Source organism: Melanostigma gelatinosum, assembly GCF_949748355.1.
Source record: "Melanostigma gelatinosum genome assembly, chromosome: 7".
In the NCBI taxonomy this organism is placed as follows: Eukaryota; Metazoa; Chordata; class Actinopteri; order Perciformes; family Zoarcidae; genus Melanostigma; species Melanostigma gelatinosum.
Window position 1 is genome coordinate 16,478,690 of NC_136640.1, and position 27,508 is coordinate 16,506,197.

Sequence of the window (27,508 nt, forward strand, 5' to 3'; positions counted from 1 at the left end):
AATCCTGTTTAGTAAGGCACTCTGTGGTTTATGTAAAGTTAACACAGTGAAATAGAATCCCCAATGTCCCAATTAAATTGTGGGAGTCAAAGATGGAATTTAAGGACATTCAAACTGTCAGACATTTTACCATTTTTGACATTCGCCTGCATTAATTACAGGCCATAATGAAGTGGTTGTTCATCGATAAAATCGCATAAATTGAAAGTGCGTGTCTGTGTAGGTTTTTTTTTTTCCCCCCAGTGCATCCCGAGACATGTGGCCCAGACTTGATGGGTATTTGATTTGTATGACGTTTTGTGCAATTCTTAATCTGGATGAAATTAAATCTGTACCCAAGAGTCTCTGGCCAATATGGGCTGATTCTGTTCGAGAGGGAGCTTATGTGAATCTGTCGCCCCTGCTGTGAATAGTGTGTGTGTGTGGTGGGGTGGGGGGGGGGATAAGCCGAGAACGAGGCTTGCATGGAGTAGGGCGGGCGGCTGAGGGAAAGGGGGGGGGGGAGGTTTTTGCGAGATACGAAAGGGGGTCCAGCTGTACAGCTCAGCCATAAAGATACACGGGCCGGTCTGCAGAGGCAGCCAAATAGATGTAACTTTTAATGAGCGTAAGACTAGAGGACGAAACGGGCTAATAGATGGATATGAAGTGTCATCAAATGTCACTGTAGACATGCAAGTGACTCTGCCTCAGGTAATAGGCAGCCCATCATGGCCCACAGCAGCAGAAGCGTTAAAGATAAGTGAGAGGTTGGACTCTATATCCTGGGACAGAGGGTTGTTGTTATGCGCTGCATGCTTATACATCTACATATTTCTATAGTATCTGTGACTGTGTGTTTGTTTGTGTATATGTTCACATGCTGGGGCCAGGGAGTATACGGTTTCTAGAATTGTTGTTTCATGAGGCAAAGCAGACAGGGTGTCACAAGTGATTTATGGGGCTCCTAGCTGGCTGTGGGGCTACAAATAGACCAGTAATGCATGATACCCTACGCAGTGTCTGAACCTCATGCCACTTATTGTGTGTATATAACGCTTTACTGGATATGTTCAGAACCTAGTTCAAGATCTAAAAAGCCTATTTTTGAGGACGACTGTAAAATCCCTTGGTGGTGGTGTTGTGCAAATCATCATTTCATGTTTTCATATTTTTCCTTAACTGCATGCAGCTTCACTCTCTCCAGCTTTTCCTCTTTCTGCGAGTTTTTGATGCACAGATGAGCCAGCGCTATGATCAAAGCTTGTTCATTGAGTTACTACCATTGAAAACATGAGTCAGAGACTTTATTAGACCCAATTCACACAGTGTGAAATGCAGTTGTAAGAGTGTAGTTTTTGCAGTCTAAAGGTGTGTTTATTTTGACATGGAGTCTGTGTTATGTGTGTTGTCAGAGGTTTGCTTCTGCTCAGTAATGCCTGGCAGCAGTGTTAGAGTCCCCATTTGAATATTATTATAAATCTTGCATGCATGCTGTGTATTTTCTTGCTATAGATTGGCTAAAAGTGTGAGCGCAGACAAATACACAATGGACTGCTAACCAGCCGCCTAAATGTAAAGATTTGTTCCAAAGATGATCGTATGTAGAATTCAGCACTTCCCTGATTATGCACAAAACGCCGATAATGTGTCTGAAATGTTCCCTCTCAAATTTCCATAAATATTAATGTGTTGTGATGGGATCAGGGATTGAGCTGCGGCTCTGGGAGACTTCCCAGGGCTCCAGCACGAGGAGGAGTGGTGGGAGTTAAATGTGCGGTCAAACAGAGGGCACAACAGGGAAGCTGTCTGAACCCCCCCCCCCCCCCCCCCTCCCTTTCTCCGCTGGCAATCCAGGAATCTGGGGTAACAGAGAAACAGCAATGTTGGCTTATGGGTAGAATTTATGCACGGCTGCTGTCGGTCTGTTTGCTGAGGGTAGCTAATCGAGCACATGTGTAAGAATCAAGCTGTGCTAAAAGGCTTATTCTGTGTGTTTTTGTTGCGTTATTAATATGCAATTGCCCGAGTTTCCCCAAGTGCAGGGACTGTCTTAATGAAGTGACACACAGTGCTTTTCTGACGCATATCTGACTTTATTTGACGCCAGAATCGCTCCATACTATGATGGATTACAGTTGAGAGAGAGAGAGAGAGTTGTATTACCTTTTGGCAAACACTGTGATTTAAAAAAATGAAAAGAAAATGCAGCAGGCTTTCCAAGTCATGACTTGGCAGATGACTGCGAGTGTATAGTGCCAGGGTCACGCTAAGGTAACTGATAGAGCACGTCCAGCTGGTCCAGAGCCAGACCAGCTTCATATCATCTCCATGTGTGTCTGTTAGACCCTGCAGGCCTTCGCTTGATGAAATGCAGGCTGGTGATGGTGTAGAAGGTGTGAGTTACAACTGACTGAGAAATCATGACACAATATTCATATCAACAAGCTCCTGTCATCCTGTGAACAGTGTTGAGGTAAATCATTACCGCTCATTTGAATGCAGCAGGATTTAATGATTGACTTACAGAGATTGACCTGAATGAGTATGTTACCATGACTACACTTTACTTCTCACATACGACTGTACTGTTTCTGTATATTTTATTTTCCACACTGAATGTGAAAGGGGTGTTAACAAACTGTTGCTGTCTGACTAACTGTTTTACTGTAGTAATGCTAACCCAGCGTTAATAGTTGTTTGTTCTTTCCCTAAAAGCCTTTTCTCTTGTAACAATAGAAGTAAAATATACCGTACGAAAGTGTGAACAATAAAGCTTGAACTAGCATCCGTCATGCTCGTCCAAGTATGCCTCGAAACTTTAAAAACTCAGACAACGACGGAATGAAGCTAACGTTAGCTTAATTAGCTAGTTAGCTTCAGCTAATGAAGTCTGCTATTGACAGCCAAAGATTTATAAGTGAGAAGCCCTTTTTGTCTCCCACGATCTAAAATCAGGAGGTAAAAAAATGGCTACATATTGTATCATTAAAAACTGCTTTTACATGCCGTGCATAAATTGAAAGCTAAGGCACAGCATTTCTTTTACTTTTAGTCCATTCTAAATTACAAAAAAAACAAATGTTTGCTGAAGTGTTTCCTAGTCCCCACCATGCTGCTTTCCACTGGATTGTTACTCGCAACAATAAAGCATGAGAAGTGAGTACGACATCAAATCAGGATTCTCAAACATGCATTACAAGATAAACAGCCTCTAATCCCATGATAATCACGCATCAGTGTCTGGAAGACTGGTGTATTTTATTCTCTCCCGACGGAGAGGCGCTTTGTGTTTTGAAAATGTCTCTTTAGCATGCATGGATGACTAAAGTGGAGAGACAAAGGATGCAATTAAAACATTTTCCACATTAGTGTTGTTATGGTCTGTGTGTGTGTGTGTGTGTGTGTCATAGATAGACTGAGAGAGAAATAAAGAACAGTACGTCTATGGGGGGGGGGGCCAGAGAGGAAGGCAGACTGGTCTAAACACCACTGGGAGTGAAGAATGCACCCCCTGCCGTCCTGACCTTTGGCCTTGCTGAATGTAGGCCTCAGGGGCAGCCCACGCATGTGGTGAGACAATGCTGCAGATACCTATTGAGCCCTGGCTTTTTTGTCCTTTACAATCCCCCCCCCCCCCCCCCCCCTGCTTTTTTACGCTGCGTTCTTTACTACATAAAAACTTCTCGTCATACAGGGTCCAAGTTTGGATTTAAGAGCCTGTATTCAGGGGCTCGCTTTTGTGCCTCCACACAAGGCTTGAGGGGGGAAACACCCACACGCCTCCCTCTCGCTCCCTTTTTTCTGCTGGGTTATTTCCCCTAGCTAAGCCCTCTGACATTCTGGCACCTGTTTTCCGCACAAAACCGTTAATTTATCACTGAATTATTAACTAAGAGCCCACAATGTGTCTGGCACTCGGTGACATGTCCTGACTTTGTGGAGGGGGGGTTGCCGTGGCAACGGGGGGGCCTATTTATCGGAAAAATCTATTTAGCCAGCGTTCTGGAGGATCCACCACGAAAATGGCTCGGCCGGAGAATGTTATAGAATTTACTAAAATACATGAGATGGCTGCATCGTTTTTGCATTGAAGAGGCATGATGCGAGAGCCTGCTGTGTTCTTGCAGCTCGGCAATATTCGGGGAAGTGCATTTGCCCGTCACAATGGGTGTGTAGTGCAGGATGAGCCCCTGTAATGAGCACAGTGGAGTAGGCCGGAGTGACTGGCCTGTACTTTTTTTATATTCTAGGAATAAAGCCGACACGCGAGGGAAAAGATGGCAGTGGTCGGTAAATAGAAAAATTGGGGAACACTTTTTTTAAATCATCTGATGCTTAAGTTGAAAAGCATATTTCATGTGGTGGTTAATGGGATGCAACATGACATGCACATACCAAAGCAAGATGAAGCCTATCGAGAGAGAGGTCATCGGTCTCTCATTGAGAAAGGGCAGCGACTGTGCAGCTGTCGCAGGGTTTGAGATGTGTATTTCACCACCGGGGGAGCCACGGCGGTAAAGACTCTTGACCGGGTAAAGCGATAGTCAGGTCACAGCAGCACAGATGGAAAACGCAAAGTAACACACACTGGCCCGCATAGTGTTGGCTGAAGTATGGCTAAGAGGGGAGGGGAGGGCTCCCTTTGTAGCCATGAAGAGCAGCAACAGGGGTTTGAAGTGGATACAGGCAGTTACTGAGAGCCTCGGGAGCAGATTGAGCAGAGGCGGGGGTGCAGCATGGAGGAATGTAAGCCAAAGCTGGCTGCAGGGGCCCAGCCAAAAGGGAGTTCCAGCGGCGTAGCAGGGAGATGTAGGGAGCTAGTAATGACTTAGCAGACAGGAGACGTTTGTTTCTCGTCTGTCTTCAAACATAGACCGAGAAGAGAATGCAGAATGTTTTTAGATTTAGACCTGAAAGCAAGCTGACACATGATGAATGACACATGATGAATGAACTGTTGCTGCTGCTGTGCACCAACATGTTAGTTTGAATCCATTTGCAGATGTAGTTATCCATGTTGCCCAGGGGATGGACTGAGATATCTATCGCTATCTATCTCTATCTATCTCTATCTATCTCTCTATCTCCATCCCCTGGGCAACATGGATAACTACATCTGCAAATGGATTCAAACTAACATGTCCGTGCACAGCAGCAGCAACAGTTCATTCATCATATATATATATAGATATATTTTAGGATGCTTGTCCAGTCCAGCCAGCTTGTCTTTACATTAAATCTTTACCGTCAAAGACGAATGCCTTGTCTTGTTTTACTGGGACGGGATCATGTCTTGTGGGGGATGGTTCAGTCCATCAGATAGACAAACTTCCATCTCCATCTATGGGAAGAAGCCACTGATCACCTGACTTGTCTCTCCTGTGCAGGAGATCATTGTACCAATGGAAACATTTGATAACATTTTGGAAAAACTCATCTTTTTGAAGATTTTCATCAAATCAAACTGGGACATGATTTTCCTCTGAGTCCCTTGTTTTCTTTTTTTTCAATCTGCGCAGTGAACTGTGCCAATACATTCCTCTCGACATGAATAAAAAGATTATGTGGGGAACATTTTTGCCCGACAATAAACGCCGTTGAGAATTCCTGCGTAGGTTAAATTAGATTCCTCAAATCTACGGTGTGCAGTTATGAAGTGTGAATACTGAAGGTTGTTTATCTGGATGAAATGGAATTAATAACGTGAACATTTAGTTTAAGCCCCCCTTTTCTTTCATGATAAGAATTGGATTATCACCGTTTGTCCCTTGTACAATACTCAAAGATAAAGGACTGTGCTGCGACCAGCACAGTCCTTTATCACAGCAGGATACCTCTCATGTCCTCTGTTGTAGAGGGCTGACTTCCCTTTGTAGTGGCACTGTTGTAATGAAGCAGCGACGGGAGCGTCTGGCAGATGCCTCGGCCCATAACCGGCACAGTGAAAGCAGATCTGTGAGGAGACGGGGGCTCGAACAGTGATTGATGAATTGGGCACGTTGAATGATGTAATTCCTTCCACTCTAGTTCTCTCGACGGTCTGACGCACACCACGACCAAAGCCACTGCCGAGACCCACCGCCACCGGTTACTGACGGAGGCCCAATTTCACTGCCGACTGGAAGGGGTTTCAAAAAGGACCGGGTGAAAAACTGAAGCAGAAGTGTACAGTTCGAAAACTTTTAGCCCTCAAATCCATCGGGGGTTCTCCACGTAAACGAACCTCCTTTTTACAGAGCAGGTCGTTGCCATAAAGTGCAACAGAGCAATGAGGCGTGGGAGCGATCGCCACGCATGACATTAAACATGGAAATGTGGATCACTGGAGGAGCTTTGTTTCCCTCCTCGCTCTTTTTTCTTTTTCTTGCTCACTCGCAGTCCAGAACATACAGGGACTGGTAGGACATCAATGCAGGCATTGATCCCATTTAAAAAAAGAAGTAGCATCTTATCTTAAAATAATCATCATTTGCTTTGATCAGTGAGGCGATGCGATTTCAACCTTTGTATGTCCATGCACGCTGATCTACTGGTCCCACATTGGGCTGATTTGCTCTTCTGCTGGATATGGATCCGCAGCCATGCGTGATTCAATTAGCATGATGAGCAGTGGGCGTAGTGTGAGGCTAATGTCTGCCTGTCCAAGAGAGTTAATGGATTGTTAGTATGGATTTCCAGCTCTCCCTGGAGCCTTAACAGTTGGTGGGCTCCCTACAAGGGTTATTGGCGTCTTTAAACCGCTGTGTAACTATATAGCCAGGCCTCCTGCTCAGCTATATAGTTACAGTCTGTTGATATTGATAATGAATAGAGGCCCCCTTAGAGAAAGCCGGGGATGGCAATATGCAATCTTGATGCAGTGAATTAGGTCCTGGCTGCTCTATCGGACAGAATGTTCTAATTACTCCAACAGAAAAACAGCTTGGGCTGCAACTAACTGTTATTTGAATGTTAATCTTCTGAATGTTTTGTTAATTCATCTTTTTGTTTAAAACATATATCTGTGATTGATACATAAAACATACAAAAACATCCTCCACGTCATTTCTCCACGACTTTTTTTTCCCAAGCAGAGTCTGATTTATGGTGTTTTTTTTAGTATCATGTCACGTTGTGTATTTATTGTCTCGGCTGTAAATGGACAGCCAGCGGCGTCCGACCATGAAACCGTGTTTTTTTTGGGGGGGGAAATGGATCGCTGTGGCATGCGATCCTCATGTTGCCTATCCACGAGGAGGACGCTGGTATTGTGAGAGCTATTGTCCTCTGTGTTTTGGGGGAAGATTTGGGTTTTACAAGTACAATGAAAACTCAACGCTCAGCTGTGACGAGATTCCCCCTTTTCCACCCCACCCCCCACCCTTGCACAATGAAGTCATGTTTTTCGAGTTGATGAAAGCCATTTGACGTTTGTTTACGACAGACTCCGGGACATGTAGCTTTTGTAGTTACAAGGTCAGTCTCCCCCCCCCCCCCCTCACTAAAATCATAACAGCCCTTTCATTCTAAAGGCAGATCTAAACCCTTGAAGGATTTCGCACACTCTGATCTGCAGCCAATTCACCAGGCAGACATGATTCGAGGATGCAGTGAATTAGTGGCAAGACAAAAAGGAGGAATTAGTTCTGCCCCTGAGGTTGCTACACAGATCTCTCAGCTGCAACATGAGAGCACTGAAACAACGTGGAAAGCCTGAGATATGGTACACATCTTCTTCTACTCTTAAAATAAGTATTCCTGAGTATCTATTATCTCAATATGATCTTAGGGGATGTACATTAACCTGTAGTGTGGCTTCTATTTTTAGCCACACGATCCACATACTTTTCAAAATCCTATAACCTCAGCGTGGATACGTCTGCGCCTTGACATGGAATACATTTCTTGACATAGTGCGAGTGCAGAACCAATCCTCCTATCACTGCTTTGTTCTTCTTCTCTCTCGCACTCTTCGGCTAAATCTGGCCCCAAATCTCACATCAACCCCAGGATGACAGCGGCAGGCGGCCTGAGTGAAATGGCTGCAGTTAAACAGATTCGGTGTCGGCCACGTTAGCTTTCGGAGACGGCCACAGTTAATGCCCCAAAACCTCATCAATTTGTGAGCCGAGATTGAGTTTCCAGAGCAGCGTGGAGCGTGTGGTAAAGCTGTTGACTGTGGCAGACGCTGAAGTTTGCTTTTGAGGGACTTCCAGACCAACATAGTCGGGAGGCTCCGGGTTGTCTTGTCCATGGGACGGACTGTTTGACCTGCTGTCAGAACAGGCCTGTGGTTGAACTCTGAGGAGTATCTGTGCAAAGAGGAGACACGCAATATGAGTAAAACATACGGGGTCTGCAAGCTTTCCTCTCGCTTATTCAGTCTGCATATCAGAGTCATTGTTCACGGCTCCTGCTCAGTGAAAAACGTCATCAACCTGAAACCAAACTCCCAAGCTTAAGTTACCGAGCCTCCAGAAGAGCAGCGCTCGCTTCATTTGGGACGCAGCCTGTTAAAATAACTGCAGCATCCAGACAACACTAATCATTATATTATATGGATACTTATACGTTTGGCTGGGTACAGCAGGTAATAAATTAGACGGTGTTAAACGGGTCTATTTGGCAAAGATTGAATCACAGCATCACGGCTTCAGAAACCTGAAGCATATAAGTTCAAATAAGGGGATCACACCGTCACAGTAGTGTGATGTTTCTGAGCTGGTATGAGATTTCATGGGAGGGATTCCCCTCTTCTTCGTCTGCACTCGCTGAAGCAGCAACATTGCACAGTGCCAATTGCCGCTCTTTACAAGACACGGATATTTTCTATTCAGGGCGTAGGGCTCTTCCCTCTGATGTGTAAAGTGAGTCTCAGATATGTGAAATGCTTGATCTGCTCTTTGATGTGGAGGACTACACTGATCGCTGAACTATATAAATGGCGTCGGTTCACTCAGATTTCTGGCTTTAAAGGATCTTTTCTGACTTTACGAGGCCGTATTCATATCGGCTCATTTATTATGATTAAATGTAAGGCCGATGGGCTGTGGAAGCTTGAAATGTCTCTCCATGAAGCTCCAATAATTCATAGGGTTGCACACTTAGGATTCAGACATTTCTTCTTTACTGCAGAGCAAAAGCAGTTCTTTTTACAGCTGATTTTACTCTTATTCATGACACCGCAGGGACAGCATGAGTTTGCTCCAATTTAGCCTCGTTTTAAAAAGTGCAGCAGTTTGCTTCTCCCCCTCTGCTAATTCACCTCAGGGCTCCAGTATTTTATTTTATTCTACCCCCTGGTCTCCTGAGTCTCCTTTTAAACAGAAGAGAGGGTGTTTGTCCGATAAAATACATTTAGTACTCTGCTGACATTTCTTTCGTTTATACTGCAGTATTTTAGGTGGAAATACTACACTGCGTAGCTGCACTGAAGACATACTTTATGACTGGGTTGAACTTTTTTTTTCCAGCGCTGAAATTGAAATGCATATAAATGTTTCCATCAACTTTTTTTTTTTTTTTCCCAACCTCTCCTCATCTTTTTCTCTCCACAGATGAAGCTGTGGAACAAGTACAAAGTAACCAGTATCCCATCTCTGGTGTTTGTGGACGCAACCACGGGAAAGGTGGTGTGTCGAAACGGTCTACTGGTGGTCAGAGATGACCCTAAAGGTAAGATCAGCCACACACACACACACACACACACACACACACTCTTATGGTATATTATTAGTGAAGGCATCAGGCTGATTTATTTGTATCCCCTGACCTCAAGCTCTAACCATAATCCTCTTTATTAAATGGTTAACCCCAACCACCCACCATTGAACACAAAAATATTACAGTTCAATGAGGTAATAGGAAGACATTTGAGGGTCAAAAGGATCAATTCCTCACACACTTTGTAACTCTGCATGACAAACACTTTCTGTGCTGTGAGAACGATTGGAGTAATAATAATACTTGAATTATATATTATTCCAAACTAACTTACCACGGGGTTTGTACTGCTTAGTTACGCTAATGTAAATGAGTGAGATAAACTTCAGAAATATAAGTAAAGCAAGGTGTAGATGTACAGAAGTCACACCTGTATGCACACGGAGACAACACTCTTTTTCTGCTGTTTACCGAATGTCTGCTCAGAGTGGCAGTGCCACATCATGCAGCATTTGGCGAAAACATTTTGCAACTTTTCTTTTTCCCCTTCTACTCGTTTGTGTTGATCCTGCCGTAATTATGGTTCTACATGAATATTATAGCGTGTCCACGTCTCACTCCCTCATCTGCAAACCCTATCATTTCTGCACTTTGAAGTGGAGACGGAGAATTAACAAGAGTGAACTTGCGTTCCTCTCCCTGCGCAAAGGACGTCCTCTGTGGCTGCGAAGATCTCAATATTTGAAAAAGGTGCTTCTTCACACCCTGTTGGGTCAGCGTGAAAGGGAGTGCCTTTAGTCATGTGAGAAGGGAGAATAGTGGCTGTGTGGCAGCGGTGAAGCAGAATGAATTTCACTTGAGAATTGTGACCGATTTCGCTGCCTGGTTAATGAAAGCCAGTCGGAGCCTGCAGAATTATCCATGATTCATTAACTGATCTTCCAAAACTAGATGAGGAGAGCAGATTAATCTCTGGACTGAGTTGCAAATATGTGCACATGCACTTGATTATGTTAACAGGCTCACTTTTTTTATTTTTTTTATTGTACATTTTGATCCGTTCATATTATTTGGAAGGCAAACTGAGAGCAGTCCCAGATGTGACAGACAGATTTGGTGAGAAAGAAGAAAAAGCGCACTAAAGTTTGCCGTACATCGAGACTGGGAGGGGCGGGTGAACGATTCGGGGCCCTCTGCCTTTCACTCTCGATGAAAGGCCTGACTTGAGTGGCGACGGACTAGCCTGCAGCGCAAAGATGGAGTGCACTTTCATCAGGAGAACAATAAAAGGCCGCGTCAGCGCGGTGCAGATGTGTCATTCCGGCCTAATGAAGCCCTAGACAACCACGCTGGCATAAAGAGCCCATTATGAACCAGCCATACAAGGCTTTATTTATGATTACCTCCTTTTTAATTTGGCTGCGGCAAATGCATCTCTAGAGCTTGACGGTAACAATGAAGACACATTGAAAAGGAAATGAAAAGTGTGAGGGAGAACTGGGGGGCAAAGTATTTCTGGTAACCTTTTATTTGAGTGAGAGGCTTGGTTTTCAGTCGTCATTAAAACCATATTTTGAATCCAGTGAGTATTTCCAGTCGCAGATGTGGGGGGAAAAAACCTGTAAGTGTACATGACGAGCCCACGTGACTCGTTGTCTAACAGCCATGACACAGACAGAGCTGCAATGATTAGTCAACTAATTACATAAAATAGTATTCATAATTAAGTCCATTCTATGCCCTTTATCACTTAGAGTACTTTTTTGGATCAATTAATCACAACTCTTTGAAAGAATGCGTCATACTGGCAACAGGGTCACCCACACCTCCTCACTAAGGTAAAGGTTTCTGTCCCTTCCTTTCTCAGAGTTGATCTATTGAAGTATTCTAAATCTCTGTAAGAGTATTCACAGTATGTTTTGTGAATACAGCCCCTGGTTTCAGCTTCTCAAACGTGGATATTTTTCTGTAAATTGAATATCTTTGGGCTTTGGTCTTGTTGTCGGACAAAACAACACATTTGAAGACGTCCCCTTGGATTTTGGGAAAATGATTAATCGAGACCGATTTGACTGATTAATCAACAATGAAATGAATTGTTGGGAGCAGCCCTGCTTTTGCATCTTACCTGAAATAGTTTTAAATGTTTTAAACTTCTCTAGAGCCGGCAGTGGATGGCAGCGTTGGCCAGTTGGTCTACAGATTAAAATACTTCGACAACTATTGAAGAGATTCCAATGATATTTTGTAAAGACATTCATGTTCCCCTCAGAATAAATTGTAATAACTTTGATCTCCTCACTTTTCATCTAGCGCCATAATCAGCTCAAATTTTGTCAAGTATTTCAGTTTTTGACCAAATATCTGCGAACTTAATGATTTTCCCATTAGCCTCAGCTAATTATTTTTATTAGCACGCAAAACTTAGACATGGTGAAAATGGTAAACATAAGACATGCTAAACAGCATGTTTACGTTGTCATTGTTAGCATGCTGAAGTTAGCTCAAAGACCTGCTATGTCTATGTACAGCTTCAGATGGCAGCTAGCAAAGCATCTTTTTCAGATTATTTTCTTTCTCATCCGCCCCTTCCCTTCACCCCCTCTGCTTTTGTACCCTCTCCCAGGCCTGGAGTTCCCCTGGGGGCCGAAGCCATTTGCGGAGGTGGTGGCAGGGCCTCTGCTCAGGAACAACAGGCAGACAACTGACAGCAGCTCTCTGGAGGGACACTATGTGGGAGTGTACTTCTCGGCACACTGGGTGAGTACAGGGGACAGAGAAAAAAAAGGACGGAAAGACCCTGTTTTCTTTTTACGTGTCTGGCCTCTTAGCTCTGTCAGAACACCGAAACATTGGTGAGAAAGGGCACCGGCAGCAGAGCGGAGCAGGAAGGGACAGCAGTTAGTCAAGACAGATAAGAGAGAGTAGCAGGAGGGTGGAGGCGACTCCATTGTGTTTGTGTGTTTACACTAACGGTGGTTAGCTATCCCTGTCAGTCCTTTCACCACCACCTCTGGACCTTTTTTAAAGTAGGGATCGGTCACCGCACCCCACTGACATCATCACTATTGTCTGCTTCTCTGCTGGACCTGCTGATAACCCGTGGAGTTCATGACTCAGTGATGCATGCTAGGCGTTCATCAGTGGGCGGTTCCTGATGAGATGCAGCGCCGGCTACTGAGGTCAGCCAGCGCTGACCTCAGTACAGGTGCATGCTAGGCACCTGTACTGAGCCACAAGTTATTAGATTATCACAACATCTGATAACTTCTACTGTCACGGTAGAAGTTATCAGATGATGCCTACTATCACAGTAGAAGTTATCAGATGTTGCCTACTGTCACAGTAGAAGTTATCAGATGTTGCCTACTGTCACAGTAGAAGTTATCAGATGTTGCCTACTGTCACAGTAGAAGTTATCAGATGTTGCCTACTGTCACAGTAGAAGTTATCAGATGTTGCCTACTGTCACAGTAGACGTTATCAGATATTGCCTACTATCAAAGTAGAAGTTATCAGATATTGCCTACTATCACAGTAGAAGTTATCAGATATTGCCTACTATCACAGTAGAAGTTATCAGATATTGCCTACTATCACAGTAGAAGTTATCAGATATTGCCTACTATCACAGTAGAAGTTATCAGATATTGCCTACTATCACAGTAGACGTTATCAGATATTGCCTACTATCACAGTAGAAGTTATCAGATATTGCCTACTATCACAGTAGACGTTATCAGATATTGCCTACTATCACAGTAGAAGTTATAAGATATTGCCTACTATCACAGTAGACGTTATCAGATATTGCCTACTATCACAGTAGAAGTTATCAGATATTGCCTACTATCACAGTAGAAGTTATCAGATATTGCCTACTATCACAGTAGAAGTTATCAGATATTGCCTACTATCACAGTAGAAGTTATCAGATATTGCCTACTATCACAGTAGAAGTTATCAGATATTGCCTACTATCACAGTAGACGTTATCAGATATTGCCTACTATCACAGTAGAAGTTATCAGATATTGCCTACTATCACAGTAGAAGTTATCAGATATTGCCTACTATCACAGTAGACGTTATCAGATATTGCCTACTATCAAAGTAGAAGTTATCAGATATTGCCTACTATCACAGTAGAAGTTATCAGATATTGCCTACTATCACAGTAGACGTTATCAGATATTGCCTACTATCAAAGTAGAAGTTATCAGATATTGCCTACTATCACAGTAGAAGTTATCAGATATTGCCTACTATCACAGTAGAAGTTATCAGATATTGCCTACTATCACAGTAGAAGTTATCAGATATTGCCTACTATCACAGTAGAAGTTATCAGATATTGCCTACTATCACAGTAGAAGTTATCAGATATTGCCTACTATCACAGTAGAAGTTATCAGATATTGCCTACTATCACAGTAGACGTTATCAGATATTGCCTACTATCACAGTAGAAGTTATCAGATATTGCCTACTATCACAGTAGACGTTATCAGATGATGCCTACTATCACAGTAGAAGTTATCAGATATTGCCTACTATCACAGTAGAAGTTATCAGATGATGCCTACTATCACAGTAGAAGTTATCAGATATTGCCTACTATCACAGTATAAGTTATCAGATATTGCCTACTATCACAGTAGAAGTTATCAGATATTGCCTACTATCACAGTAGAAGTTATCAGATATTGCCTACTATCACAGTATAAGTTATCAGATATTGCCTACTATCACAGTAGAAGTTATCAGATATTGACTACTATCACAGTAGAAGTTATCAGATATTGCCTACTGTCACAGTAGACGTTATCAGATATTGCCTACTATCACAGTAGAAGTTATCAGATATTGCCTACTATCACAGTAGACGTTATCAGATATTGCCTACTATCACAGTAGACGTTATCAGATATTGCCTACTATCACAGTAGAAGTTATCAGATATTGCCTACTATCACAGTAGAAGTTATCAGATGATGCCTACTATCACAGTAGAAGTTATCAGATATTGCCTACTATCACAGTATAAGTTATCAGATATTGCCTACTATCACAGTAGAAGTTATCAGATATTGCCTACTATCACAGTATAAGTTATCAGATATTGCCTACTGTCACAGTAGAAGTTATCAGATGATGCCTACTATCACAGTAGAAGTTATCAGATGATGCCTACTATCACAGTAGAAGTTATCAGATGATGCCTACTATCACAGTAGAAGTTATCAGATGATGCCTACTATCACGGTAGAAGTTATCAGATATTGCCTACTGTCACGGTAGAAGTTATCAGATGATTCCTACTGTGTCAGCACGGCAGCTGCCAGAGCTATCCCTCAGAGACCGGCTCTTCAGAACTGTGACGCCTGCAGCCTGGCTCAAACCCCAGACCCATACAAAATTGAAAAGGACAAGTCACCAAAGCCATTACAGTAGTTTATTTGCGGTGTTTTACACCATATTCCCCCTGGTTACTCGTGTAAATCCGTCCACTATTAAAGTCATTTTAAAAACATGGAATGCCAGCACCTGGCCTTGGCATCCGTTTGCACAAACGTTTTATTATTTTTTTCCCCTTAATGTTCTAGGGACCTGAAATGGCCCGTGGCAGAGAAACATGACCGATATTTCACTGCATTTGCTTTTTTCGCCTGCAGGGTGAGGGACTGTTACTTTTAACTCGTTACTGTAAAACTTTAGCGCAATGTTTTCGTCACAAACGTTTGCAAGAAAAGCCCAACTAGGACAGCTTCATGAAGCTTCAGCACTGACACCACATTGTGTCAGCTATGATATCGCATAACTACAATATACAGTGTTTACTTCTGTGACAAACCTGAGGAGTCCGTTGAGCAGTGAATTGATCGAGGCTTTGTGCTTCACACTCTCACTCCTGCAGTCCCTTTGTGTCGGTATGATGACTCGATCAATGAAAGTGCTCGACATACTGTGTCCACTATCACCAGCTTGAATGGTAATGATAGATGATACAATTTAATAGATGGATAATATTAATGAAAACTTATTTTATGTATTCGTTTTTGACATAAACATGACAAAAATATAACGATTGTAAAAGATATGTACACAAAGACGTTTAATATACAAAGCACACTTACACCTTCACATACTCTCATGAACGTGACTTCAAAATAAAAGCCTGTGCAGGAGACGTAGGAAAGCTTATATAATGACCTCTCCTAAAGATTAATGGCAAGATGAAAAGATTACATGAATTATGATTAGATGACAAAAAGAATGTCTCATATAATAATGTTAAAATCATTATGTTTGACCAAATACTTCTATTGATAATTGCCAATATTTTACAGACAACGAATTGTGCTTCTATAAGATCTTTTGTGCCAAATTGAAAAAATAGACAAGATGACCAAATAGGTTATGGCATTTATAATATATAATTTGTCTTCGTTGGAGCAGTCTAAGTTTAGACAACGGTATCGCTTGTGTGAAATCTGCTCGTCATTTCTCTGAAACACACTGTAGAGAAAGTGTTCCCAACATCTCTGGTCCCAGAAGGCAAACTTCGAGGAGGTTGTCCAAGAATGTTACCCCCCCCCAAAACATGAATTGCACAAGTTCCTTTCCCCGTCTGCCATAAATAGACCCTGATGTCATCTTTTAATGCCGGCCATACCACCCTCCCTGCAAAGAGAGGGTGCTCTCCAAACACACTCAGAACAACACGTTCTCAAGCTACAGTATTAGAGCAGGATTAGTGGTTTAAGATGTCTGTATTTAAAAGAAGCTGGATACAAAACAAGAGACAATTACTAGTTTGTGGAAAGGTGTATGGAAATACCCAAAATAATTGACGCAACCAATCACATTTGTGATAATGTGTACTGCATAGTCACTCATTCACTCCCTTTTACGTTCTCTAATGTTTCCTCTTTCTCTCTCCGTTAGTGCCCCCCATGCCGCAGTTTGACCCGGGTCTTGCTGGAATCATATCAAACCGTAAAAGAGTCGGGTCAGAAGTTTGAGATCATGTTTGTCAGCGCTGACCGGTAAGATTCACCGAGGCAGAACGCAGACAAGATCATATTTATCGACACACACGTCCATCTCTGTCTGTCAAGGACACAAATGAAGTCTTCTCTATATTCAGCTGTTAAACACCAACTGTGGTGTTGCTGTTCGGTGCCCCCCCCCCCAGGTCAGAGGAGTCCTTTCAGCAGTACTTCAGCGAGATGCCGTGGTTGGCGGTGCCATATTCAGACGAGGCTCGGCGGTCACGACTCAACAGACTATATGGAATACAAGGTAATTTACAGCCAGCTCATCCTTATGAATGTTGTTTCAATTCCTCAAAACTGGGAGGAGCGAGTGTAGATTTGTTTTCCCTGCAGAGCTCAGTTACGTCACACACTTAAACACTGGCACAATGGCTGACAGATCCCTGTGCTGGGCATGCAAACGGCAAATTAGATTGCCCCGCAGCCTGAGGAATGTGGGCCGGTTATCCAGTTTACGGTCTTGTTCGCTACGGAAGTGCGGCGCCGCCTCTCTGTGCCCTGCTCTTTTCTTCCTGATTCCCTCCTGTGTGTGTGTGTGTGTGCGTGCAGAGGAGCTGTGGATGAAGTTAGCAAGAGCTGGCTCTCTCCTGCAAAGTATGTGAGGAATGCATGGAAGACAAGTCAACACTGCCCCCCCTCCCGCATTTCAAACCCACGCAGTTCATGACGGCCCCCACCTCTGTTGACACACTCGCTCACGTATACACTGTTCGCTCCCGGATGGTGTCTGTTTCTGATAAGGCTGTTAATAAGGCAGGGAGATTGTAATCAGAAGGATGGTGGGAGCCAATGGGGAAAAAGGTGGGCACAGACAGAGAGGCGAAAACTGGTCAAAAACATCCAGACAATAAAGAAAAATCTCAATGGGTGAGGAAGCAATCTGCGTCACGAAGCCATAATTAACAGAAATGACGGTCATGCCCATTTCCTGCCCACCTCTCTTTGCCTTCCTCTCCCACCACCTTCACCTCCCCTTCCTCCCTCACCAGGTATTCCCACGCTGATTCTGCTGGACGCAGAGGGTCACATGATCACGCGACAGGGCCGCGTGGAGGTGCTGAACGACCCGGAGTGCCGGCTCTTTCCCTGGCACCCTCGCCCCGTGCTGGAGCTCAGCGAGTCCAACGCCGTGCAGCTCCACGAGGGGCCCTGCCTCGTCCTGTTTGTGGGTGAGTAGACCCGGCATTTATGATTCAGCTCCGCATGGGGCTCTGCCCGGAGCTCCTTGTGCGTGAATGGAGTGGCATTTATGTGGAGCGTATTGAATGTCAGACTCTGCGGAAAAAATTCTTGCAGTGTTTAAAGGTCCACAGGTCTGTAGGCAATGTAGGAAGTGTTTATCTATTTATATGCTAATACAGAAGGTTTGTGAATAGCATAGAAACATAACGTGAATGAACGACGGTTATTGGTTTTGTGAGGACTGAGGGGAACTAAATGTCAAAGTTGGACAGTGGTGACCCTCTTAATTTGAGACTATCCTTGTGTCTCTTGTGGTCAAACTGGATATTAGAACAAGATAAAGTCCATCTGTGCACTTTCTTTTATGTCCCCACTCATCTGTCCACAAGTCATCTCTCTTTCCTTGCTTCCCATTTCACTCACCTGTGCATTTTTTCCTCTCCCAGGTGGCTTTATTTTTCTCTCCAATACTTCTAACGTCTTTCTGTGTCTCTCTTCTGGTTGGCTCAGACGCTGAGGAGGAAGGTGAATTGGAGCCGGCCAAGGAGCTGATTCAGCCAATAGCGGAGAAGCTTATGGTCAAGTACAAAGCAAAGGAGGAGGAGATGCCGCTGCTGTTCTTTGTTGCTGGAGAGGTGAGAAAAGACACTCGAGACAGAGTCAAATGTAATTTCACACAAACTTGCACAGTTGAAGGTGGGTCAGTCTTGTGTGGTGTACAGTAACTCATTTGTGAGTGCTTGTTGTGCTACGCTTGGCAAAGTGCTTTAGTTATGACATACAGTATACTACCTGACTGATGCTGGAGTTTTGAGGCTGATTTTATATTCATATTTCAGAGTTTAACCCGATTTATTTACATTTAATCAGATTATTTACATAAACATGTAATATAAACAATAATGTAGTATTCTCTCCACCAACTCTTGAGAACACAAATCTGTCTCTTTAGCTGATAAATACTCCACAATTGTCAACAGCTCGTCACTAACTGTATCCGTTTGCTGTTTGGTGGTGAGCCGGTAGTGTACAGTTTGTTTTTAGGGCGTTTTCTCTGAAATTGGAGGTGATGAAAGTGACCAAAACGATGAGCTAAAACACGCTAAAATGTTCTGTCGAGCTGAAGGAAATTGCAGAGTCAGGTGATAATTTTCAATGGGTTCACCACAACGACGAGCACCTTTTCAAAAAAGTATAGGATCCATTGTTGATATGAAAATATTTATTACAGCCATGTTAACTTTGGTTATTAAAGAATTCTGAGGTATATTTACTGAGAGGGACACTTACCAGTTGAAAAATAAACAAACTGTGGAGTGGAAACTCTGTTTCCAACAACACAGGAGTCCAACATCTCCAATGTAAATCTGCATTTGTCAGCCTACAAGTAGGAGACCGATACCAATGTATCTGAAATGAACTAATATCAGCCAATATGTGGCCATGCAGGCGGGCTCTGATCCCTACTTTGAATCTGCACCCAACACCTCAGCCATTGTTGAAATGACTGCATCAGAGGCCCCTCTTTGAGCCTCTTGAACCCGCAAGAGTGACACTCACTCCTATCTATGACCCAGAATTCAACTTGGTGCCTTTCTCATAATGGGTAGACCCAGAGCGTGCCGGCAGTCTTTCTCTCGTCCAAATAATCCTTCCATCTCCTACTGTATCTCCTCCCCCGTCTTAACTCAGAAGTTTTCATAACTCCTGTTATCTCATTTTTGTTCTGTCTCAGCCTTTCCAGAGCTGGTGGAGTTAGCAGCAGCAGCGGCGGCGGCGGCGGCAGACTTAATTACCAGATTAGCTACCTCTCCCTTGCTATCAACCCTCTAGCTCCCCTTCCTCGCAGTTGTCTCTGCCCGGCAGTCTGGGAGGGCAACGCTGGTCTCTCGTATCACACACCGAGGGCAAGCTCAGGTTTCGTGGCCGTGGGGCTCGCACATGTGCTAACTATCCTGTGTGTGTGTGTGTGTGTGTGTGTGTGTTCGTGTTCAAGGCCGCTCGTCAGCCTTGAAATGCCCCTGACATGTACACACAGAACAAGAAAGCCTTACAGAGTTGACGTGATAGTGTGTCGCGTTATATAATATTTATTTGACCGAACACAAAGATGCATTGTTTCACTGGAGCTCCAAGTGATTCAGAAGTCTTAAGTTTGCTTTGTTTCCCTTGTGGAGCACATGCGAAGGCAGATATTTTTACATCAACAGTGCACGTATAATTTCCTGGCTTTTGCTCAACCGGCTATGAAATCACCAGGTTTCGCTTCCAGATCGGATTCAGGGTCCGATATCACTTCCTGTTTGAGGCGCTCAGATAGTGGAGCTTCCAGGCTCTGGGCTCAGACTCCTGCTCCTTCGGCCCGGGTTAACCGTGGTCGTCGCACGCTCCTTGCCAGGCCAGCTGCTGGGTTTTCTGTGTCCATGAGACAGCAGTATGTTGGCAGTCTCTCAGGGGGGGGGGACAGGCGGAGCAAAATGACACAAGATCTTCTTACCCTGCTGAAAGAAAACATACGCCACAGAGTAGCATACTAACGATGTAAACGCAGAATGAAAGATCTTTTCTTCGTCCATCGCTGCTGTGTACTGGCCTTTGCATGCAAAATGTACTCTCGTGGTATTATCCAGTCATTTTACAAAGCATCATGATGCAAACAGAGTCCGCCTCCTCTCGTCCCACCACAGAGTCCTGCGCTCTGTCCTCCCGTCAGCCCTTCAAGTGCAGCTTGATCCGTGATGCTGTGATAGTGCCAGTGATGTTTTTCTTTTCAGGTTTCTAATGCTTGATTTTGTGCGGAAAGCTCAATAAATATTATGTTTTTAGCTCTGCTGGTGGCGTGGCTTTAGGATTGCCAATATGGTCATTCTATCTACTGCTTTAGTTCAAAGTGAAATGTCTCAACAACTATTAGATGGTTTAAGTGATCTGTAGGTCTTGTAGAGACACTCATGGTCCCCAGAGGATGATGCCCGCTGTGTCTGGTGATCCCCGAACTATTCTTCTAGCGCCAGCATGAGGTTCACATTTCTGGTTGTGAGTGAAATGTCTCTCCAGCGATGACATGAATCAAATGAAAGGGGTTCGAGACATTCATGCCCCTCTCAGGTTATTACCTCTCAGCATGAGTTGTAATAACTTGGTGACCCAGTAACATGTTAGCAGGCGCCATCATCGGGTCAAAATTGTTCAATACTGCCAAATACCTGCTAATGTGTTCTGCCAAATACCTGCTAATGTGTTTGGTGCCGTTGAGCAAATGTTAGCATATTTAGTTTAGCATTGGCAACACGCTAAACTAAATGACGTGGACAAGGTAAGTATTCTACCTGTACAGCCTTACAGCGACATTTAGTGTTGTTCAATTATGAACACATTGAATGTTTATGTATGTATGTATGTGTGTGTGTGTGTGTGTGTGTGTGTATGTGTATGTATATATGTATATATATATATATACCGTTGTGCAATTGCTGTTGGGAATATCCACAATTTCACAATCATGCCTTTCCCTTAAGACATCAAAGCTGGCCAGTGAGATGGCCGCTGCCCCGGCTCAGAGGCCAGTGTGGCGGTTTGTTCATCGTTATCAGTTCGGGGCTTATCAGCCGGCCATCGTCTGTGAAATGCCACGGCGCATCAATAATCAGAATAAGCCTGACACGGCCCAGCAGGTTCCACACACGGTAAACACGCGCTGAGCCTTATTACAGCGGTGAGTGCGGGCTGGAGCAGAGAGGCCCTTTGTCTTTTTTGTTCTGAGCAGAGCAGCGGGGGGGGGGGGGGCTCTGGAATGGCTGCACCTCACGAGAAGCAGTTTACACAAGCAGGGAAGGCACACAAAAGAAGATGCATGACTTCCTACGGAGGCGAAGACTGACGCAGAGATTACATCTTCCCATATCGTGGAGGCATGGAAAGGCCACAGTGACAGATTCCTGTCTTTGTGGTTTCCTTACACAATGTGCCCAGATCATCTATAATCTACACTTAATATGGCTGCAACGGAGCATGCAAGGCAAAGCCTCCATTTGTAGGTCGGACAATCGAGCAGTATTTCACTCGTAGCGACACTGTTCTTCGTGACGGATTACATCTGTGAGTATTAAGTGACCAATGAATGGTGATTTGTGGCGCAATAAAATGGGCTCCATTCAGAGGAAGTTAGCTGCCCTGCGACAAAATACCACACTGCTGCTCATCTGTTCCATCTGTTCGCAGTTCTGCAAAGAAGAGGTCACAGACTTCATCTTGGCACGCTTTTCCTTTTTAGGTAGCAGCGCAGTCGAGCTATTCAACGAGAAGTCTGACGGGTGATTGTGTGGTTTGATCCATTTGGCAGGAATAGCTGCGGATTGTCTGATAGCAGGGAAGACGCAACACATGGCATGAGCGTTGTATGGAGCAGGAAATCCATCCGAAGTCGCTTTTGTCTTTTGACTTTGTTTTGACAAAACTCACACTGGCACATACATCAGTAACAGTATTAACATCAGAGGCACTGCCTCCATGAGAAGCCCAGCTCTTTGTTGCAGTGCCACCCTCTGGCCTTCTCATGTTAGTTTTTGCATTTTCAACATAATCTTTTCCATGTGAAACTGATCTGTAATCTTTACGAGTCTCTCGCTGAGCCAGCGAACTAAGCTGAGTGGAAATCGGGTCGCGCTGTCATGAAAAGACTCAAATGAGAGTAGCTGTGCACATCTAACTCAGTGAACCGTGTGACCTTACAAAGCACAACGCCTGAAATCCCTTTGACTTAGGGGAAGGTATGGCGAGAATAATGGATCCCTGTCATGGTGGGAATGCCGATTCCAGAAGCACTCCCGGCTGGAACTGAAGCTGGATTACGAAAGGGTGGGATTTCTTATTCAGTCTCAATAATTAATGGCCCTTTCAAGCTTGTTTGAAAGTTGCTGCCTGCCCGCCCGCTGCTGATTCATTCTGTTACCTGGGGCGACAGGGGTTGTAATCCTGACTTGTTAAAGGGTGACATCAAGCCTCAGCCAGAAAATGGGTGAAGCAAAGAGAAAAACAGTTGAATGCCCTCCAAGTCCTGCAGCAATCTATTTGTAACATATTCCTTCACACCTCTGCACTGCTCTCTCTCGCTCTCTCGCTCTCTCTCTCGCTCTCGCTCTCGCTCTGGCTCTGGCTCTGGCTCTGTCTCTCTCTCTCTCTCTCTCTCTCTCTCTCTCTCTCTCTCTCTCTCTCTCTCTCTCTCTCTCTCTCTCTCTCTCTCTCTCTCTCTCTCTCTCTCTCTCTCTCTCTCTCCCCTGCACACATGTAACATTCAGAGGTCTTGTGATGAGACTTATATGTGATGTGAGTGAGCTTTTGAAACAGGGGGGAGGTTGTTGGACCCCCACGTGGCTCCTTCCTGTCTTTCCACACAGCAGGATGTGTGACTAAGCACCAACGCTCTGGTCTCTCTGGGCAGGCTGCCTGCAGGAAGTTTCATATTCTCTTTCAAGGAGTGTGCATTGATGAAGATTGTGCCAGGCAGTTCTGAATTTGATGGTTTGATTATATATCGTACAAGTCATGGGTGCTGCCCGAGTTGCCAAAAGCAAGTCTGAACTGATGAGCAGCAGAGAAATGTGTCATTTAGAGCGTCTTCTCTCTTGGAACCGATCCAGCGTTTGACTTGCCTGTTTGCCGAAGTAATTCAAATGCCTACAGATTATGAGGCAAGGGCCCATACAAAAGCTGAAAGAGTTTCATCATGCTGTAGATGAGGATGTCTCAACGACTGGTTCCCAGCATTCTGTTGCACACTGTCAGCTCTGCTATGTTGCATTTCCAATAAACTATAATAAACCATTCCAATAAACCATTTTCTTCTTGTCATCTTCTCAGCCCTTAAATTTATGTTACAACCCCTTGGCGGGTCCATGAATGTCAGGAACATACCACTTTGACATCATGTACTATTGCACCTAATCACTTTTTTCTCTCTCCCCACAGGATGACATGAGTGACTCCCTGCGGGACTACACTAACCTCCCCGAAGCAGCGCCTCTGCTCACCATCCTGGACATGTCGGCTCGCGCCAAGTATGTACGCGACGTAGAGGAGATCACGCCGGCCGTAGTGGAGCAATTTGTCGGCGACTTCTTGGCTGAAAAGCTCAAACCAGAGCCCATTTAAAGAGGAAGTCCAAATATAAACCGGACACGCTATATGGGACTCACGCCATCATCGAACCCTGACCTATTGCGACTCCCCCTCGCCTTTCCCATCCTCGTACTATCTCTCCCACCTCCCCTCTGACTTTGTCAGACAGTTAGAGAGATGTCTCACTTTTTACTGATGTTTTAACTTTTTTTTTTAGACATGTCCTCTTTTTCTCCTGTGGTGCCTTGCATTGACGATAGTCCCTACAGTAATATATACGGAGATTCTGTTGGTTCTTTTTTTTTTTTTTTTTGCCTCAAGAAAAGTATCTGTATTTTATTTTTTTCCACTCAATAGTATTTCTGAACTCTAGAGAAACCCAGAGAATGACCCAGTGGACCTACTTACTCAGCTGATTCTTTGCCTTCTGTTTTGTCTGTGAGATCCTTGTTACTTCTGGTTTCTGAATGATGTTGAGAAACAATAAAATGCATTTTTATAGTTGTAGTGCAAAAATGCTCAACCTCAGTTGGATGTAGCCGTAAGCCTTTCTGGCCCTATTTAAAGAAAAAACACAGGTGCACATACAGTAAAGATCACATTAAACTTGCTTGTAACAGACCAATGACTGGTATTTGAAGAACCCCTGTGTCTTGTGTGTGTTATGTGAGTGAAAGTCATCTCAAAGTCATGAGGATTTTCTGTGAAGGTCTCATAATGAAAAGATCAGGTTGTTTCTGAAGGCACAGAAATGGTGTTTGGAAAGTGTTGAATGTAGAAATCCCTGTATTCTGTTGCTTCAGTCATTACTTCTCACACCCATTAAAATTCACTGGCAAGCACAAAGTTAGCTCTTGGATATGTAAAACGCAATGAATCACCAGTTCCTTTGTGAGAAGTACTCAAATAATGGGCTGAATGCAAATGCATTTATTATGGGAGATGGTATGCAGATTATTTCTGTTAATGCAGACTCTAGGTGGGATGAAGTTTACTGACTTCTGCATATTTGCATAGGCTGCAGAACTAGGATGGACTCGTCTAGGCCTTGTCCTTACTGGAATTATTATGCCTCAAGTATTTAAAGCTCCCAGGAAATTATAGGGAGGTGTAAGAAATGGAGTTTTGTGCTTTTATTTTGTAAAGGGAGGAGAGCATAGTCTGGCTTTTCAATGAGCAGGACGAGTCCTTTAACTTTTTCTAATCCCAGATGTATCTGTCATTTCAGCCTTCCCCAGTGAGATTTGTGTATTAAATATGTTTGTTATCTATGGTAGTGCACTCACATATTGGTTTTGGGCTGACAGTTTGATGAAATAAGGAATTTGAAGATGCTACCCTGTGTTCGAAGACAGTCTAATGACCAGTTAACAACTTGATCACATTTTCCAGAAAATTGATGAAACAAGTCAAATTGTAAATTAACGGAAAATAAATACGTTAATTCCTGGATGCATCCCTAAAAAAAAAAAAAAAAAAAAAAACTGAAAAAGCCAAAGGCGGCATAAATTCACTTGCATGAAATCAGACAATCATTTCACAAATCCCAGATTGAAATTCAGTGTTTTATTCTTAGCAGGACAGGATGTAGAACGGAAATTTAAATAATTCAGTTCAGTCTGTAGTGACAATGATAAATACACACACTGGTATTATGAGCACACATCATGAAAACTGCTCTCCTGCTTTAGATTTCCATTCCCCTCCAGGTGTCTGCATCAGTTTCAACAGTTGCTTCCTGCCCTCAAATAAAAGGATGCTGGCAGCCATGGCTGAATTCAAGCTGTCCACCAAAGGAGCGACGGGAATGAAGAGCCTGCGACCGGCGGTTTTCTCAGCCAGCTGGACTGCTTCTACACTCAGACCATGCGTCTCTCCACCGATCACAAGAGCAGTGGGACTCTGTGCCCAGCTCTCATGGTACGGCTGTGAGTCCACTCTGGGAAGTGAAAGTCCCCCATCCTCACAGTCTGAGTCCGAATCAGAATCGTATTCCTCGTAGCGCATGTTGTTGCGATTAGGCTTTGTGCTGACCCAGCCATAGTCTCCCACTTTGAAGGGTTTATGAGACGTGTTTACTTGCGAGTCCTCCGTTTCTCTGCTTCCGTCTGTGCCACAGCTGCGGTCAGCCACATGGACAGTGACGGGTTTAGGGAGATGTTTCTCCACATCGTCCCAGTCCAAGCTGGGATAGATGGGTAGGCGGAAATGGGCGCCCATTGCTGCGCGCAGAACTTTAGGCTCCCAAGCGTCAACACAACCTGTCGGGGGGGGAAAAAGCAAACAGATTTTTAAAAAACACAAGCAAAGAAACAAAGCCATATTCGAGGGGTGGAGTTCACTTATTCACATAATTCATTGATAAGCATACCTTTTGTGAGTAGGACATTATGGCAGCCAGCGGCGGCAGCACATCGCAACATAGTCCCAAGGTTGCCAGGATCTCGGATGTTGTCGCATATCAAGGACAGCGGCACTGAATGACCTTTACTAGCGAAGTCCAAACGAGACGGGTCCGGACGAGAAAAGATGGCTGCGGAACAGGGAGTCAAAGTCAAAAAACAACTCTGAGCACCTGTGCGTCATAATGACCCAGAACTAAATACGCGACCCTCACCGATCACCCCTTGCGGGGCCACAAGGTCGGACCAGAGCTTGATGTCCTCAAACTTGACTTTGACTAGCGTGGCCCTTTTCAGCTTGTCTAAAGGCAGCTCTCGCAGCCGGTCCACGGTGCTGAAGAACACCATCTGTGGGTTGGCTCCAGCATCCAGGGCGTCACAGATCAGACGCCTGCCCTCCAGCAGGATTTTACCCTGGTGCTCCCGAAATGTCCTGGAGCGAGCAACACTCACTAACCTCCTGAGAGGACAGATGAGGGGAGATAGAGAGGCAGAGATGATTACAGTAGGAATACGAGTAATGATCAGAAGTATGATTGGAAAGATAAAGTAGCCTAAAATTGAGAAAGTGTCCTTCCTACCCTGCTTTCTAAACTACTCACTTTTTTGCGACCTAATCTGAGACTGCCAAAGAAGATAAAATCTCACAATCAACCAATCAGACCTTATCTTATAAATGATGACATCTGAGACAATCATGGCAATAATCCACTGCTGCCTTCATGAAGTGCCACTTACCCCAGTCGTTTATCTCCAGGGGAAGCCCTCTCGAAGCTAAGTCCATCAACTTGATCCTTTACAACAGCGTGTTTCATAGCTGAATGCACATTACTCGCTTTAACAAAGTCCTCTTCAGGATGCTTCATCGTAGCTTTGACTTTTCCCACCTTCTGCCTCTGGACGTCTCGCCCTGCTGGCTGAGGCTGAGGCCTCGGCTTGATGACTTTATGCGTCTCGTTTTCGGGCATCAACACTCGGACAGGTTTCCTCCTCAGTCCGCGTACATACCGCTTCGATTCCACAAGAACACCGCCTCCCCGTGATAGAAAAGCACTTCGCTCCATGGAAAGGAGACATATCACGCTTCTCATGTACGCCGCCATGTTTGCCCCGTTTCTTCTTCTC

At 44.2% G+C, this 27,508-nt stretch overlaps 2 protein-coding genes across 3 annotated transcripts in view; one reads left to right on the forward strand and one right to left on the reverse strand.

Moving 5' to 3' along the window:
• The window catches only part of nxn (nucleoredoxin), a 61,072-nt gene extending 36,779 nt beyond the window's left edge, over positions 1-24,293 (forward strand). Inside the window, exons 2-8 of the mRNA XM_079271680.1 lie at positions 9,519-9,636; positions 12,251-12,384; positions 16,573-16,673; positions 16,823-16,929; positions 17,672-17,851; positions 18,375-18,499; positions 23,832-24,293. Coding sequence (XP_079127806.1) covers positions 9,519-9,636; positions 12,251-12,384; positions 16,573-16,673; positions 16,823-16,929; positions 17,672-17,851; positions 18,375-18,499; positions 23,832-24,014 — 948 coding nt within the window. The 3' untranslated portion in view covers positions 24,015-24,293. The remainder of the gene's footprint in view (positions 1-9,518; positions 9,637-12,250; positions 12,385-16,572; positions 16,674-16,822; positions 16,930-17,671; positions 17,852-18,374; positions 18,500-23,831) is intronic.
• A 1,257-nt stretch (positions 24,294-25,550) lies between these two features.
• On the reverse strand, positions 25,551-27,501 carry mrm3a (mitochondrial rRNA methyltransferase 3a). 2 transcript variants are annotated; one of them, XM_079272116.1, is made up of 4 exons: positions 27,122-27,501; positions 26,599-26,843; positions 26,353-26,514; positions 25,551-26,242 (listed from the first exon to the last, which is right to left on the reverse strand). In XM_079272116.1, exons 1-4 carry the CDS (start codon positions 27,484-27,486, stop codon positions 25,647-25,649), a joined length of 1,368 nt encoding a protein of 455 aa, XP_079128242.1. In that variant the 5' UTR covers positions 27,487-27,501; the 3' UTR covers positions 25,551-25,646. The 2 variants fall into 2 exon arrangements, with proteins under 2 accessions (XP_079128242.1, XP_079128241.1); XM_079272115.1 differs by having other exon boundaries at positions 26,593-26,843; positions 27,122-27,489.
• Positions 27,502-27,508: the final 7 nt, after the last annotated feature.